Source organism: Littorina saxatilis, linkage group LG10, assembly GCF_037325665.1.
Source record: "Littorina saxatilis isolate snail1 linkage group LG10, US_GU_Lsax_2.0, whole genome shotgun sequence".
Taxonomy (NCBI): domain Eukaryota; kingdom Metazoa; phylum Mollusca; class Gastropoda; order Littorinimorpha; family Littorinidae; genus Littorina; species Littorina saxatilis.
The window spans coordinates 44,181,209-44,199,470 of NC_090254.1; the positions used below are offsets into that span (position 1 = coordinate 44,181,209).

At 41.9% G+C, this 18,262-nt stretch overlaps 1 protein-coding gene across 1 annotated transcript in view; it reads right to left on the minus strand.

Annotated features, from left to right (window-relative positions):
- Positions 1-665: 665 nt before the first annotated feature.
- The window catches only part of LOC138978906 (uncharacterized), a 62,102-nt gene continuing 44,505 nt past the window's right edge, over positions 666-18,262 (minus strand). Inside the window, exons 22-35 of the mRNA XM_070351721.1 lie at positions 16,755-16,898; positions 16,213-16,415; positions 13,957-14,047; positions 13,522-13,639; positions 10,936-11,080; positions 9,338-9,428; positions 8,490-8,660; positions 7,745-7,958; positions 7,408-7,552; positions 6,235-6,451; positions 5,040-5,200; positions 3,439-3,574; positions 2,808-2,918; positions 666-1,576 (exon numbers count right to left, since the gene is read on the minus strand). Coding sequence (XP_070207822.1) covers positions 1,385-1,576; positions 2,808-2,918; positions 3,439-3,574; positions 5,040-5,200; positions 6,235-6,451; positions 7,408-7,552; positions 7,745-7,958; positions 8,490-8,660; positions 9,338-9,428; positions 10,936-11,080; positions 13,522-13,639; positions 13,957-14,047; positions 16,213-16,415; positions 16,755-16,898 — 2,139 coding nt within the window. The 3' untranslated portion in view covers positions 666-1,384. The remainder of the gene's footprint in view (positions 1,577-2,807; positions 2,919-3,438; positions 3,575-5,039; positions 5,201-6,234; positions 6,452-7,407; positions 7,553-7,744; positions 7,959-8,489; positions 8,661-9,337; positions 9,429-10,935; positions 11,081-13,521; positions 13,640-13,956; positions 14,048-16,212; positions 16,416-16,754; positions 16,899-18,262) is intronic.

Here is an 18,262-nt window from a genome sequence, read left to right on the forward strand (position 1 = left end):
TGTATGTACAAAACAATGCTCGTTTCTTTCTGTATCTCTCTCTCTCTCTGAGTTTCTCTCTGAGTCTCTCTCTCTCTCTCTCTCTCTTTCGCTCTTTGACACACACACACACATACATACATTCTCACCATAAAAATGTCATGTACATATGCTCACAGAGATACATATTTACAGCCATATAATGAGACATACTCATAACAATCTTTCCACCCATGAAAAAAGGCACAAATCTGACATGCTGATAATGAAATCAGCAATAAAGAGGCAGTTATATAAATACTGAAAAGAGAACCTGTATCAGATTTAATGCTGTAGTTTCAACATCATTTCAAGTTCGTCTAAATCATCATTGCATGATTAATTAATTATTTTGTTCATCATTTCGTGTTTTTTTCATTCACATAAACTATGTATATATGATAAGATCACAGTTGTTTTACATGAAACAGAAAAACAAACTCCAACCTTCCCCACATCATTCCAAAAGCATCTCTTTTCAAAGTCACCGTGGATTAAAATGCTTCTCACAGGTAGAATTATCAGAAGGATCACTTGAAAGCATTTCTTTGGTTGGAAGAAAAAGATGACAACCTCGATCTCTCTATCTGCCTTTTCTTTCTTTATTTGGTGTTTTACGTCGTTTTCAACCACGAAGGATATATGGGATGGAGCCACTTGTCAATTGTTGCTTGTTCACAAAAGCACTAATCAAAAATTTGCTCCAGGGGCTTGCAACGTAGTACAATATATTACCTTACTGGGAGAATGCAAGTTTCCAGTACAAAGGACTTAACATTTCTTACATACTGCTTGACTAAAATCTTTACAAACATTGACTATATTCTATACAAGAAACACTTAACAAGGGTAAAAGGAGAAACAGAATCCGTTAGTCGCCTCTTACGACATGCTGGGGAGCATCGGGTAAATTCTTTCTCGTCCCAACCAATATGGGACTCCCCCTAACCCGCGGGGGGTGAAAGAGTCATCCCCGGCGGGATCTGCCTGCCTGCCTGCCTGCCTGCCTGCCTGCCTGCCTGCCTGCCTGCCTGCCTGCATCTGTCATGCACACAGGCAAGCGCACACACACACAGTCCTATCAATTCAGTAATGACTGTCGTCGAGCTCAAACCTACTGGCACAGCCAGCTAACAAACACTCACAAACACACCCTCTCTCTGACTTTTGTGTTCTGGTTGACCTTATTTAAATTGGGGCAAGGGCTGGTTGTAAAAAAAGCAAGTATATATGCTCATCTTTTACCCTCGCAAATAAAGGTTTAGTTTTACCTTAATGCCTTGTCTCAATTCCTTAATTACTGGCAGCATTAGTGACTGGTACGAGCAACACATTCTGTCTGTCTCTCAGAGTCCCATCAATTCAATTAATAACTAGAATCGCTGGCAGAGCGCCGAGCACTACTGACAGGCACAGGTAGCATGGACCGCGACATTGTGGGACTGTCACGCCCGGTATCACTGGACACAGACCTAGGTGTGCGACGACCCGTGACCGTGGACTGCTGCTGGTCAAGCGTGACGTGCGAGGGACACAGACTTCTCCAGGATATGAAAGCCTGCACGACAGACGAGAGTGGTGAAAGACAAACGACGCGGATTGAACATCTCCTTTTGACCCCCTCTTCCAAAGTAAAATATCTGACTTCAAAAGCAAAACAAAGTTTGAGAAGATGTCAAAATGTGAACAATTGCATCACGTAAACATTCTTTCACTTCTCCTGCACATATCCGAGATAATTAACTGACAGAAAATTACTCGTAAGGTCACTGCCTGACTTTGCATGTATCGGTATTATATATATCGTTAATGAGATTATTTTCAGCTGCCATAATGTCTTCTGAAGATACGTGCATCTTCAAAATTCCTGGTACAGTGGACCCCCTTTATGAGATCTGAAATATCTGAGAAAAAAATCAGGTCTTAAAAAGGAGGGAGTCTTTAAATGGGGGTATACACTTACAGAGGTTATCAACAGAAAATCTGAGAAAACAGGGACTCTTAAAAGGGAAGGAATCTTCATTTGGGGGCGTTTAATTTTAAAGGGGGGTTCCACTGTATAACAAATATCACATCTCTCTTAAAGGGGGGTTCCACTGTATAACAAATATCACATCTCTCTTAAAGGGGGGTTCCACTGTATAACAAATATCACATCTCTCTTAAGGGGGGTTCCACTGTATAACAAACATCACATCTCTCTTAAAGGGGGGTTCCACTGTATAACAAACATCACATCTCTCTTAAAGGGGGGTTCCACTGTATAACAAATATCACATCTCTTAAAGGGGGGTTCCACTGTATAACAAACATCACATCTCTCTTAAAGGGGGGTTCCACTGTATAACAAATATCACATCTCTCTTAAGGGGGGTTCCACTGTATAACAAACATCACATCTCTCTTAAAGGGGGGTTCCACTGTATAACAAACATCACATCTCTCTTAAAGGGGGGTTCCACTGTATAACAAATATCACATCTCTTAAAGGGGGTTCCACTGTATAACAAACATCACATCTCTCTTAAAGGGGGGTTCCACTGTATAACAAACATCACATCTCTCTTAAAGGGGGGTTCCACTGTATAACAAATATCACATCTCTCTTAAGGGGGGTTCCACTGTATAACAAATATCACATCTCTCTTAAAGGGGGGTTCCACTGTATAACAAATATCACATCTCTTAAAGGGGGGTTCCACTGTATAACAAATATCACATCTCTCTTAAAGGGGGGTTCCACTGTATAACAAATATCACATCTCTCTATATGATCTATCCCATCGTACCTGTGACAGAACCTGTCTCCTGTGTAATGCTGCATCCTTATTGGCTGCCTGTCTCCGCACCCAAGCCAATCGCCACGCTCGCCAGTATCCGGCATACAGCCGCTCTTCCTCCTACGACAAGATCATCAATGATATCAAGATCATCAACGATATCAAGATCATCAACGATATCAAGATCATCAACGATATCAAGATCGATCATCAACGATATCAAGAATCAAGTGAACAACAGTCAAGTCCACTACATACAACTAAAGTTTACAAAGCAAAGCTGGAATGCTGCTTTTCCTTCTGTTTTTCTTTTCCTCTAACTTCATGCTTCCTTGTTGTTTTTTGGTGTGTGGCATTCCTGCTTTTATATGCACTTCTTCTTCTTCTTCTGCGTTCCTGTGTTCATGTGTATATTTTTGTTCAAAGGGGGCTAATTGAGCGGACACTGCATGAAATACAGATCAGAGTCTGAGTTATTCACTGCGATTTCCGGTTTTAACTGGTCGACCATGGTACGTCTCATTGTTTGACTCACGTTCTTGGGCAAAGCTTTTCCACAACGCTTGAAAATCCTGACAGAGTTATTTCCGGAAAACATCCACAGCATTATATACATTCCCAAGTCAGTATCTTCACTCACCACAACCACAGCAGTGACGGCCATGTCGGTGATACGTTTCCATCCCGTGGCAACCTTGATGACCAGACGCAGCCGTCTTCGTTGCAACTGTTGTGTGACCTTCACCTCCTGTTTCAAGGCTGCTAGGACTGTGTGGCTGTGATTGGAAGGATATGAGGAGTTAGAATGATTGACAAGCCAACGAGAAGAAGTTAGAATAATTCACAACGACAAAAGATCAAACTCAACATTTACTGTTTTCAAGCAGTCAAAATGAAAGACGGAATGAAGACCAAGCTAAATTGCTTAAATCATGCATGAGAATTTTGTTTCTTGCACAAAGTGAATTTTGTCTCCTTTCTAATGACACAGACAGATCGAGACATACACTCAAAGACCGATCGACAGGCTTACAGACATTTATCCTACATACATGAGAGAGACACCCGTGAGATAATAATCGTTCAAATCACACGTGTGTATATCATGTAAATGAGGTCATGTCAAGCAAGTCTGGCAGGGACCTGTTTTTCGACTACTGATGATGCCAAAGTCACCGAGACAAACGTCATTATAAAAACAAAAATTGCGCTCGCTAATTACCCTCAATGAATCTTTAGAACTAACACGTCACGCCACACTTTCAGAGTGACGTTTCTTTGCTTTGACGTAATAGATTGCACGAGGCTTTAGAAGAGATCTGGGTTCCAAAACAAGCGTCTTCAATTTAACTGCCTCGACTGCAAGACATTTTCAGTAAAATACACGTAAGTACAGTATGTAGGATAAACAGAATACTACATGGCTTGCTGTGTCGTACCAGATTTACACTCGTTGCTTTTTCAAATAGTGAACAGCTCGCTTTCGCTCGCAGTTCAATATTTAAAAAAACAACTCGTGTAAATCTGGTACAACACAGCAAGCCATGTAGTAGTCTCTATATACACCCCCCCTCCACACACACACACACACGCACAGTGTACTGTAAACAGTTAGTGCTAAGGCATTGCTTAAAAACAAAATGCTTCGTAAAAGTCAGGGGGAATTATGAAATGTACTAGCAAAAATATAACAGAAAGACCGAAACAAGACTTTGGGCAACAAGAAAAAACACACATCAAATCCTAATTAATCTAATCAAAATCACCAATAGAGTTATTAACCCGTTTTCCCTTGGGCTTAGAGCGCCTAATCCTGCCCACTCGCGCTCCCATATGCAGATCTCTGAAACACTGCAGTACACAATGCTACCTTTGACACATATCTGTTTCCATTTCTACTGGCATTCCTGCAATGTTTGAGCAATTATTCTTTCTGAAAACTCACAGAAGTTACTTGGTGTTATATTGTGTACTACGTCACAAATATGTTGTGTACAACGTGACTATGTTGGGAGAGTGCTTCCCCTTTGGTCTAGACAGCTTGGACAGTAAAGACGTGTTTCGAACCTACTCCAGTTTCAAGCTGGCATGTGTGTCTGAATGCCAAACGTATCAACCCACACATGCAGACAAGGAACACAACACTTGGTACAATTTTTTCAAGTTTGAAATTGACGGAGTTACTTTCCATGCCACGGGAGGAAAATGGGCTAATCAAGCTCCGATCAATCAATTTCTCACCAGATATGTCTGTCATGGTATTTGACGGCCTTGCTCAGTTGTTCAGCGTCGTGTTGTCGCTCTCGCTTCACTCTGTCCACAAACCTCAGCCACGTGCGAGCTGTGCGAATGGACAGCAGGCGAACGTAGAATCTCTTGGCGATGACGTTATCCAATGCATCCTGGGAATTTGAAGAAACATCTTGTTTTCTATTGCTATTTTTTAGCCTTGCTAATATAATTAGTTTGCCTAATCCTTCCCTCTTTTCACTCCTTGTATGATTCAGGTTTGTCACAAAAAGAAAAGTAATATGGATATTTTTACCGCTATGCCAGCAGTCCTGAACAGAATAACAGTATCACAGACCGCCTACAAAGCGTTCATAATTGCAAAATTTGTGATCGGCCTTTGACTTTGTAAAAAATGACGAGAAGTTTACCTTTACAAGAACCACAAAACTGTGACAATTTTGGAAAGAATCAAATAACAATTTTTTCTTACACATTCGTATTTTATATCAGCAAGTTCTCAGAGCAATAATCACAAAAAGCGTTTAAATAAACATTGAACTGTTTGACTGCCTCAATACGTACGTATCAGATGCCTTCTTTGCTACCATGAAAAAGGCAATGATGGAACAAGGGAAACAATGCTGTATATTGCCCTTCGAATTGCAGCGAGATGATTGCCTCCCCTGGAGACCATTTTCTCAGGTTATGCTACAGTGGAACCTCCTTTTTAAGACCCCCCAATTTAAGACTTCCTCCCTATTAAGACCCTTATTTTGTCAGACTTTCTGTTCATAACCTGTGTAATATTGACTCCATCTTAAACCTTAGGCTGGTTGTCGCGACATATGTCGCGCTACTTTACGTATACTGTCATCTGGTTGTCACGACATATGTCACACTACTGGCTCAGTCTGTTTGGTCGGTTCCAATTACCTCCCATGGATGCGAATCTTTATTTTTCCCTCTGTTAATTCACCAGTGGCTATGTAACATGTGTTAGAGAATTGCACCAGTTTAAGGGTCAAGACCCCCTCCTTTATAAGACCTGATTTTCTCAGATTTCTGGAGGTCTTAAAAGGGGGTTCCACTGTATTTGTTATACCTTTTGTGAAATAATCTTATATTAAAATTTAAACTAAATTCTTCCGGAAGTTAAGGGGTTCATGTAAAAACATCCAATATCAAAAAAATTCAAATCCCGAACCTTCCATCTCTCCATGGCGAGTGAGGCAAGGTTTCTGTCTCGCTTGGCGCACATGCTGTCGGCCGTTTCCCTCAGTGCCTGGCAGTAGTCGAAGCGACTGCGCAGCACTGCGAACGCAGACACCACCTGTCGGTGCTGTCGCAGTCGAGCGAACTTTTCCCCCATCCGTCTCTGGCTGCAGCGTCTGCGTACGATGTAGCTCCACGCCTGAAGAACTCTGTTAATAGAGTCGATTACAAATAATTATGCAAATTCATTGAAGGGTTTAGTTTGCTATAAAAGTTTTGTACAGTGGAACCCTCCTTTTAAGACCTCCGAAATTCTTACAACATTAGGTTTTAAAAAGGAGGAGGTCTTAAAATGGAGGTAAATTTAGACATTATGAACAGAAATTCTGAGGAGAAAAACCAAGGTCTTAAAAGGGGGGAAGTCTTTGCCATTTGCTTAACAGCTGTGTACATCAGCGATCCCATTTTCCATTTCCATTCCTATATTATCCAATTGCTGGAAAGTGCGTGTCGCTTCCTCCCAGTGGAAAGCTAGCAGCAACAGAGCTGCACTACCCATGCAGGTGTGTGCATGTTAATTTGAGTGTAATCAGCTACCTGCACAGAATGACCAATGAGGTCTTTCACAGCTAATGACACGGGATGGGACAAGGATAAAGTCTCTCAGTCTGTACTTGGTGGAATGACCAATGAGGTCTTTCACAGCTAATGACACGGGATGGGACAAGGATAAAGTCTCTCAGTCTGCACATATAGTTGACCGGTGTCCGTCATGGAGAGAGATGAAGAGATTTAGACAGAATGTTCCCAGTGCTTTAAAAAAATCTTTCTTCCCCTTAGGATGCAGGCAGGCCGAGTTAATTTAAGCACCCATCCTTCCCCCACGGCAGCTGCAGGCTCTCTCAGTGCCAGCCACTGATAAATCTCAACTCCCGGTGTAGCACAGAAGTATTTGGGTATAACAAGCAAGCAAGCTCAATATTCTGCTGGCTACAGCTGTTGATAGCCAAATGATTCCCGCTGCCCTGGCTATTTTTAACTCGCCCCTTCCCCAACTAAAATGCAAGAAAGGAACGGCTGTGAGATAGACTGACAGGAAGAAGAGAATATTGTCATGTGCAAACAGACAGTAATTTCTTAGCCATTGAAAAATGCGGTATCCCACCTTAGCTGCAGGCGCTGTTCCACGTTGTTCTGAAGAGATCGCACCCTGACAGACAGGTGGCGCCAGTAGACAAAGTACAGACGTAAGTTTCGCTCTCGCAGAGCGCGCTGCAATGCCAGGCCTCTGATCCGGCGCTCTTTGGAAGCTGGAACAACAGCAACACAAGCAAAGTCAAATTATACTACAGCATCTTTCACTTGTTCTTTACTGGTGATAAAAAGAGGAACAAAAATAGGCAATAAAATCATTTGAATATCATTAGACTATCAACGACAGTCGTGAAATGTAATCAAAGACAAAAAGACACAGACACACCCCCACACAAAATATCTCCTACCTTTGGCATAAACTTGCCAAACCAACAAGACAGTGACAAGAAACTTGTGTGTAAAATTCCTGGTCATGACAGTGGACTGTAGTTTCTGGCGCCATTCTGCAAGCATACGTCCAATGAGCTCTTTGTTTTTCTGTGTGGTGTAGTCTGTTTGTCGCTGTTTCAGTTCTTCGACTCGGCCCAACGATGATCTCCAGTGGTTGAACATTCTTGTCAACTGAAGAAGAAAAAACAAAAAAACATAAGACTTACAAAGTAAAATTTGCAGTCAACTGCATGAATTATAATAAACAAACATTGACACTCATATTATCTTAAGAGATTTGTGAGGTTTTTTAGTTTTTTGTTTTTTTACACAATTCTACACTCAAATCTAAAACAATCATAATTTTGCTTCCTAAAGCATTAAACAATTCCCTAATCGAACAGATATTTAAAAAAATTGATAAATATATGTGTGCATTGAATACACACATACTATACCTTGAACCCCTAACCAACCCCAAACTATCCCCCCCCCCCCCCCCCAAAAAATCATCAATATATGTGTGCATTGAATACACACATACTATACCTTGAACCCCTAACCAACCCCAAACTATCCCCCCCCCCCCCCCCCCCACCTCCACATTTTAGAAGCAAAATATACTAAAAACATCCACTTTCTTCTTGTTGTTCGCCAATGCTAAACTTGGAGTCCAGCTCTGGTAATGAAGCTGGTGGTCTTATAAAGAAAATATCCACTCACTCTGCTGTACTTGAAAACCACAATCAACTTGCGTCCCCTTGTTTTCTGAGCTTTTCTTCTCCACTTTTTGCCGCAGCGAAGAGCGCATTGTTTGGCTCTCTCCTCGCGTCTCATGTGTTGTCGCTGTCGCTGTTGGTAACGTTGTTGCCAGCGGTAAAACAGTTGACCAACCTGTTGTAACAGATTTTAGGATTGTAGTTTTTAGACTGTGGGGTTGGGTTTCAATGTTATTTTATAGAAAGATGAAGTTTGTAGATTGGTAATTTGTTGACTGTTGATATTTACACACAAAAAGCTAAAGTGAACTTAACATGTGATCTTGTGCTGTCTACCTGTGTATATATATATATATATATATATATATATATATATATAAATATATGTGTGTGTGTGTGTGAGTGTGTGTGTGTGTGTGCGTGCATGCTTGTGCGCATGCCTGCATTGTGTGTGTCTGCATATGTAGCCGTGTGACTTGGAATAATAGGCCGTGAAAAGTAGGATATGCGCCGAAATGGCTGCGATCTGCTGGCCAATGTGAATGCGTGATGTATTGTGTAAAAAAATTCCATCTCACACGCCTTGAATATGTGCGCAATATAAATTGCATAAAAAGTTTTTAAAAATTTTTAAGAATCCCTGCGCTTAAAACTGTACCCACGGAATACGCGCGATATAAGCCTCATATTGATTGATTGATGTTTCTGTGCCTGTTCTACAAATAATGCTCCTTCAGAATCGTTAATACCAGCCAACTTTCTGTTCACTACTCATTCTATATCTTGTCATTATATACATGCTGACGTACACAATTCACATAAAAATGATGATACATCTTAACTCATTCTCACCAGTCTTGTAAGGGAGGCAGCCCGGAAGGAGAGAATGGTCTGACGGAGTTGCTTCCCTTCCTGTGTGGCCAGACGCCACTCCACGAACACACTGGTAGGAGAGGAAAAAAAAAGTTTTCGAAAATGAAAATTACAATTCCAACTATAACAAATTTCCCCTTTACAAATGTAACATTCAAAACCAGTGTAAACTACTTGCTCAAGCCTGTAAGTGTATGTCACTTCATCAACTAAGAACAGTACATGTATTACTTCTATATTTGAACCTAGCAAAGGTGAACACTTTCTGGTGTGCTGTACATATAACTTTAACACAATTAAGAAAAGAGCAGTCTGCCTCTCCATGCATCCCTCACTTTCAACCTCTCTTGATCTCCTTCTGCAAGTCTTACTTTCTTTCTTTATTTGGTGTTTAACGTCGTTTTCAACCACGAAGGTTATATCGCGACGGGGAAAGGGGGGGAGATGGGATAGAGCCACTTGTTAATTGTTTCTTGTTCACAAAAGCACTCGTCAAAAAACTGGTCCAGGGGCTTGCAACGTAGTACAATATATTACCTCACTGGGAGAATGCAAGTTTCTAGTACAAAGGACTTAACATTTCTTACATACTGCTTGACTAAAATCTATACACAAATTGACTATATTCTATACAAGAAACACTTAACAAGGGTAAAAGGAGAAACAGAATCCGTTAGTCGCCTCTTACGACATGCTGGGGAGCATCGGGTAAATTCTTCCCCCTAACCCGCGGGGGGTACATAATCTGTTAGTCGCCTCTTACGACATGCTGGGGAGCATCGGGTAAATTCTTCCCCCTAACCCGTGAGGGGGTACAGAATCCGTTAGTCGCCTCTTACGACATGCTGGGGAGCATCGAGTAAATTCTTCCCCCTAACCCGCGGGGGGACTCTGCAAGCCATGACACTAACAAATTAATATCCAAATCCAATTATTGCTGACGAGCTTTGTCTCAACACACAGACTGACATAATTATAATAGGCAATTTTTGGAAACAATTACTCTGTCGGGTTTGTATGGGATGTGACAGAGTGAGTTCCCTTGCTTTTGCTCGGAAAAATATTGACATGTGCTTCCTGTACACCTGTTTGAGACACACCCTCGCTAGTGACTGGCTTACAATATGTCACATGGAAAATAATGTCACATGGAGAAACTTTCCCATGTGACATTACAGGCCAGTCACTATAGCGAGTGGGCCTGTCTAAAAACACTTGTACATGTCAATATTTGTCCAAGCTAAAGCAAGGGTACTCCCTCTTTAACACCCCAGACAAGAGTTGTTTTCAGAAATCGTCTAATAAGTTCTAACTGACAAGAAATACAGTGGAACCTCATTTTCAGACTCCCTCCTTTTTAAGACCTTGTGTTCTCAGACTTTCTGTTCATAACCTCTGTAAAATTACCCCCATTTTAAGACTCCCTCCTTTTCAAGACCTGATTTTCTCAGATTTTTGGAGGTCTTAAAAGGGGGGTTTATTTATTTATTTATTTTATTTATTAAGGAGATTTCTATAGCGCATAACTAAAAGCACTATGCGCTGTATGAAGAAGAAAAAGAAAAATGTGAGCTGACCTGTGCATGAGGTGAGTGTGGTGAGCGCTGCGGATGGTGAGCATGGTGTGAGTGAGTCGTCGCCAGGTGAGGAAGTGAGTCTTGACGCACAGCGAGTTGACTCGGCCCTCCAGCACCTTGCTGCCGCGTCGCTGCTGTTTGCTCACTGCACGTAACCATACAATGTGTTCATAAAGCAAAGAAAAAAACAGAGAGAAAAAACTCACACACTGACAGACAGACACACAGATGGAAAGACAAAAATACATATGTACAGACATATTGAAAGACAAAGATATATGTGACAAGAAGTACTGACAAATGCACAAACAGACTGACAGATGAACAGACAGACCACAAACTGACAGACGGAGAGTCAAAAATACACATGTACAAACATGTTCAGAAAGGTTTACAGATGGACAGACAGAAACAAATTTTGTTCACTTTGCTACATCATAACATTCTTACACATAGAGCACTAACCTACTTTCATTGCCTAACAACAATTATGCAGAGCTCTGGCTCATATCATTTTTTCATATTCTTCATTTTAATTGTATACTTTATTGTCCCATCGCTGGGAATTTCAGGTCACTTCCTCCCATGCAGAATTTACGGAATTTTGATGTTTTTCAAGTCTTACGGCGTATGCCGAAGATCTTACGGTTTTTACAAAACAATTTGGTCAAATACAAAAAGATCGCAAAGGTTCGTCCGAGAACAAAGTAACAGCTACAAAATCTCGCGGTAACTGATCAGTGGCGGAAGTACAAGGCAACGTGCATGTGCACACCGTCAGCGCGATCTGACCGAGTACTGTGCGACCACGCTTGACCACACGCGACCTCAAATTAAAACTGTTACATGTACTATTGTTGTTGTTCTCGGTATCTTCAAGGTATTATCTCATGTTGTGCGAAGTTTTAAGCCATAGAAATGAAACTAAAGGAGTTGTGCTGCATTTTCGAAGAGCTCGCGATCAAAAGCGAAAGGAGCCGGATTTCTGTCACATCCAATCATGTCGGACTTGTTTTTAGAACTTGCGCGACCTCAAACTAAAGCATTTACATGTCATATTTTTGTTGTTCTAGTATCTACACAGTATTTTCTCACGTTGTACGGTTGTACCAAGTGTGAAGCCATATAAATAACAAGAGGCGAAGCCTTCAAGGCTCACGTAAGAAATCGACAAACAGTAACACAAACTCAATCACTCCGTCACACATACATACACACACACACACACACACAGTAAGCATAGGTGACACTGTGCAAGAAAGCGAGACCCTGGATCTGCCAATTAGTCTCGGCCCGCTCACAATAACAATGACCGAGACTTTCAGTAATTCCTTTGCGTGACGTCTAACCCTCTTACGTCATAATGTGACGTCTTCAAATAGTTTCTATCAAACACGTCAAACACTTTTGACCGAGACGTAATCTTCTTATGCGAGCTTTATCCATAGACTCGGAAATGTTAAAGTTTCTATCACACACACACGCACGCACGCACGCACGCACGCACAGACAGACAAAGTTTATCATCGCATAGGCTACACTTACGTGAGCCAAAAATAAGGGCGTTGTGATGCATTTTTGAAGAGGTATACAAGAGAGTAAAAGTTGGCACCGGATGTTTGTCACAACCGATCACAATCATATACGACTTGTTTTTAGAACATGTGCGACCTCAAACTAAAGCATTTACATGTCATATTTTTGTTGATCTGGTATTTGTCCTTGATTGTTGAGACACACATGAGTTTCTGGCTTGTAACTTGTGTGTTTTACATGTTCTGTTTGGCTAAAATGTTCTCTTTTGCACATTGTGGTGGGGGTTTCCATTCATGATTGAATCACTGTGCTCAATGAATGAATGTTGTTAAAACACACTTGTCTTGTGCCTTTACTATCATGTGGTGTTTTTGTGCATGCTGGTAACATTTTTGTCAGGGGTGTAAATGTGACTGGTTGGACGTGTGCCATCTTGGTACAATTTAGGTAATTCTCGGTACAATTTACATTTAAACATGCTTTGCATTTCAAAATTACATAAAACAGTGCAGTTCAGTGTTGAGAAAAGTTTTTTTTTATTATGTGTGAAATAAGGCTGATTTCTTGTTTTTGTGTGTGTATGTGTGCATGTATTTAGTTCTTGTGGTGATTAATCTAAAGACTTCTGCAGTTTTGCACGTTGTCTTATGCTTTTGGGTGCAAACTTATGGTTTTGTGAGCAAAATCTTACGGTGAGAGTCCACAAGAGCTTGACAGGTATGCAACAGAGTCGCGCTACCCAGGTATATGCGTCATTGCGTTTTTAGGTGTAACCAGCCACCTGCACTTATGGCAGAATGACCTAGGTCTTTTACGTGCCACAGTGGTGACACGAGGGTGGAACTTGTATACTGTCTCTGATTCTGCACATAAAGTTAACCTGTGTCGGTCCCAGCCCGGATTCTAACCAGCGTCCCTAGGGATCACAAGTCCAGTGCTCTACCACCTGAGATACCCCCCCCCCCCCCCCGTCAATCATGACATGATCAACCCTGGACTGCAGAACTATCTGTAAACTGCGTGATGTCATACACACTATGGTGTACATACCAGTGGCCCATTCTCGCCAGCAGTGGAAAGCCTGTAGCATGTCCGCCCGTTGAGTTGCCTTGAACCGGCGCTCTGTCTCGTGTTTCTGATGTAAGCGCTCACACCACAGTTTGAAAGCCTGTTGTACAGAAAATCAAGATTTCCCACAGGAGAAAGCTTACTTCCCTTTGTTTTTCAGGTCTCTAAACAGCTAGCGCTCTGCCTCATTTGTTTCAGATTGTTTGGGATGGGAAGTCTATAAACAGGAAAGTAACGGGGAGGGGGGTGTTCTTAAAAGGGAGGTTCTACCGTACACACTGCAGAAAATGACAATGTGACAAAACATGCCACCTTTGCATTTGTTAATATGAGCTTTATGCTTGAGTTCGAATCCCCTACTTCATATATTCTGTCACGATACTAAAATTTAATAAAGTTTTGTTTAAACCAACATACCATCTTGGTGCGGCGAGATTCCAATAAGTTGTTGCTCTTTCTTTCCTCTGCCTGACGTAGTGAGGCCCAGTCTTGCCACACTGACAACACCCTGAAATCATACATTTGTGTGTGTGTTTGAATCCCACTGCTTTTTCAAACCCCCATTCCACACAACCGTTCTAAGTCCCGTTCCCGTACCGACCAAGGAACGGTGCGGGCACGGGAGGGATCGGGAGGGAACCGCAATGGAACATAAATGATCGTTAACGGAACTGCTTTGAACGGTAGGGTCGGTAGGGACGGTTGAGTTTAGGCTGCATGTTCACATTTTAGCCGTTCCCCTCCTGATCAGAATGAACGATAATGGAACCTTAACCCATCGGTAACGGAACGCTTGGATCGTTAAAGAAACTTAAAACAACGGTAACGCAACGGTAGCGCTCTCACACACTGAGTTGTCATACCCACATTCCACACATCCGTTCTAGCTTCCGTTCCCAGCCATCTTCGGGATGGCTGCCACTATGGTCAGACGCTGCTCAAAGATGCCAAAAACGTCCGTTTGCGCAGCGTTCCATTGTTGTGGCAGCCGTCCTTGGTCGGTACGGGAACGAGACCTAGAACGGTTGTGTGGAATGGGGGAATTACTAAGTGCAACATCTGGAGAGTACTGCCTGGGATAAGCATTGATTTTGAACTGTATTTCTACCAGTTTTAAAACTTATCTGATACAGTGGTACCTCCCTTTACGACCCCTCTCTTTTACGGGTCCCTCAATATCACGATCGACTTTTCTCTGACGGAATTTTTCTCCTTCTTTGTCTTAGTATTTCTCACCTCCATTTTACGTCCCCCTCTCTGGTACGACATACGACCGTCCATAAGTGGACTTATAACGTATTTTCCCAACATTATCACGGGTTTGGTTCCTCTAACTTAATATATATCACCAGTCGAGTCAGCATGCGATACGGACACAAAAACGTGCTGAAATCTTGTCTGTGTACAACATCACTTCCGTACGCAAACGGCTGAAGCCATGGTTTTTCATTTCTATTTCAGGTCATTACTTTATTTTGACTTGATAAAGCTCATTTGCCAGATATTTGCTTCATTTGGCAAAGAACTCTGCAGGAACTCCGACCTTATGAACACGCAAAGTTACAGAAATGTCATAAAAGTAATCCACACATCAAACCAAAACCGAAAGTTGTGGCGACTTCATGAAATTTTGCAATGTACGTCAGTGAAGATCGTGCTAATGTTTTCTGTCTTGCTAAAATAATGGCTGATGAACATGGTTTCGAATTCTGGAACTGTTTTTTGTTTTCACCAATCCGTGACCGAGTGATGAGATATACAAGCAAACGTTCGTTAGAATCAATAAATTCTCCTCAGAATCCCGTCAGTGAAGTTTGAAGGTGAGTAGTGACTAGTCTCCCAAATTACTCAACTCTGTGGACAGTCCGAAGTGCAGTTATGTCCCTTGAAGGATCGAGTCAAGTTTCATTGTGAAAACAACGCTTTTCGCTACAATTTTACATCAATTTCAACACACTGCCGCGCTTTTTTACGTCTGCAAAGGGTTATACGTTATGTACCTTGCGTTTTGGACCCTTTTCTTTGTTTTGAACCAAATCTTTGCTGGGTATCGTATGACTATGATTAGTTACTGTTATCAACATCGATGTGCATGCATTGGACTGCATGCTTTCGTTCGACCTCAGTGTGTTTATTGCAAACCTTAATCCATGAGTAGTTACGGGGCTTGATTAAACAAGCAAGACAACTATATGTGGGTAATTAATTGAATAGAAAACTGGTTACCATAATCGTTTAAGGAAAGAATAACATTAATAAAAACGCCCATGTCATTCCGGATCATTGACGGACCCAGACATGGACATAACAAACCAAAACTCCATGTTACGACCCCTCCATAATCACAACGACCGAATTTCATTAACATTTTCAAAGTCGTTAGACAGAGGTACCACTGTAATGATTGTTAATCTCTGGCAAGACACTGCCTTGCCTGAGATTGTAAAACATTGTCAGATAAGTTTTGTTCATCTCATATTAATTGTTTGTTTGTTTATCCACTATAGAGGCCATTGGGTCAATTTACTTGTGAATGTATTGTTTTGTTAATAATTAAATATTCTATTTACAAACTATTTATGTGGGTTTTTTTCCCTAATTTGGAAACATTAGCAGACTATCTGGTGTTTTTTTTTATTTATCCCTTTTATGATCCTGAAGGAATAAACTGACCTGCCAAACAGCTGAGCGTGGTAGACTTTTTTCAGCTTGATGAGGAAGAGGAATCGCACTCTCCACACCTCCCAGCATGCTCGCAGACTTCGCTGTCGGATCTGACGACTCAGTGACGCCTCCAGGGGCAGCAACTCTGCCTCCTCTGGCGTGGCGGTCGACCACAGGTGAAGGATGGTACGCTGGTGTTTCTGTTCTTGTGCCTGGAGAATTCAGAACAAAGTTAATTTTCACAGCTTTTTTTGTGATTTAGTTTTTTTGGCAAAGAAATGACAAGCCTTGGGTGCTGCCATTTTTACTGACAATGTTCAGGAATAGCTGTCAGGATTTTTATTGAATGTTGAAAAGTTTGTTTTGCTTGAAGATGAGGCAAGCTCTGCTGCTGATCATTGAAGCCCCAGCGATAGCGTCTGAGTAAATATTGAGGTCTGGTGTCTTTTTTCTTTCAAACTGTCTGACAGTTTTGCCACAGGGTGGCCACACATTCATGATTGCAAAAGACGCAAACAATTAACAAGGTCAAGTGAGAAACCGGTACAAACCTTAGCAAGCCACCATGGGAAGATTTTGCCCAGCACATGTTTGATGAGGTGACCCCTTGCCCTTTTTGCCAACGCAGCCTTGACCTTGCGATGACGGCTGTACTCCAGGAGCATTGTGAGACTTCTGTGCTGCAGTCGCCAGTTCTGAAACATAAAACACAAAATGAGTCAAAAGAAAGAGAGAAACAAAGAGAATGAGAACAAGAACAATCATACATTCTTTCAAACTTTAAGCTATATCATTTGTCCTACACAAATGCAGAATATTAACACCTTCATATCTGAAAATAAACTACTCCATAAAGCACATGCTCTCTGAGGCGAAAACAATAGTTTATGGCTTATACAGGGTGACCCAAAAAAAAGAGTACCCAAACAAAACGTCATAAATTGAACAAAAATAAAGCAATCTTCATAAAATTTACACACACAAGTAGCCTCTGCATGATTTGCACAGAAAATTTTAGCGTTCTAGCTTGTCTTTCAGGAAAGTTATGCTCATTCTACAGAACATGCTCCAAATGGCCTCCGCGCCGCTGCAGGCAAACTTGAACTCGCCGCGCAAAGTTATTAATCACCCGCACACACTCCTGTTGCGAGATTCCGCGAATGGTTGTTGTGATGGCTCTCTTGAGTTCTGTGATTGTCTGTGGGTTGTTCCTGTAGACGTTGTCTTTCAGGAACCCCCAAAGATAGAAATCGCGCTGACCGAAGTGTCTCTGGAACTGTACTTGCACATCTCTGTATGATTTTGTGCGAAAATAGGTCTCTATGCAAAACGTCCGTTGATCATTAGTATAGTTCATTGTGAGAACAGCTTTTATTTCATCCAACCATGCAGTGGATTAGCTTGACTCACCTCAAAAAGAAAGAAATAAAAGTTAAAATTGACAAAGTTATTCAAGTTTGTTTGGGTACTCTTTTTTTGGGGTCACCCTGTATTATAAGCAATTAAGCCAACAAGATCCGGTCCAACAACATCAAGGATTTGACGCAGATGAGCTTTGCTGACACACGGCTGTTCCCAGGGCATAATTTCTGCCTCCTTAGCTGCAGGCAGGCTGAGCTATTTTTAGCACCCACCCTTCCCCTACAGCACAGATAACACATCAGCTTGGTGCCAGCCACTGATAGGTTACCTCTGCCGGTATAGCACGGAAGCATTTGGGTAAAACAAGCAAGCAAGCTTAACTGCGTGCTGGCTGCAGCTGTTGGTAGTCAAATGATTCCCTCTGCCTTGGTTATTTTTGACTCAACCTTTCCACAACTAAAACGCAAGCCAAGAACAGCTGTGGACAATATTATTATATATCCTGTCGACAGGCCGCCAACAGAAGGGTTTCTACCTCTTCTGCCCTCACGCCCCCCCCCCCCCCCTCCCCACCCCATCCCCCCCCCTCCCCATCCCATCCCATCCCACCCCCCCCCCCCCCCCCCCCCTTGTCCCAGTCAAGGAGCTTTACAGTTCAGGTTGGGGGTTGTAATTATGTGACCATACACAAGAGTAC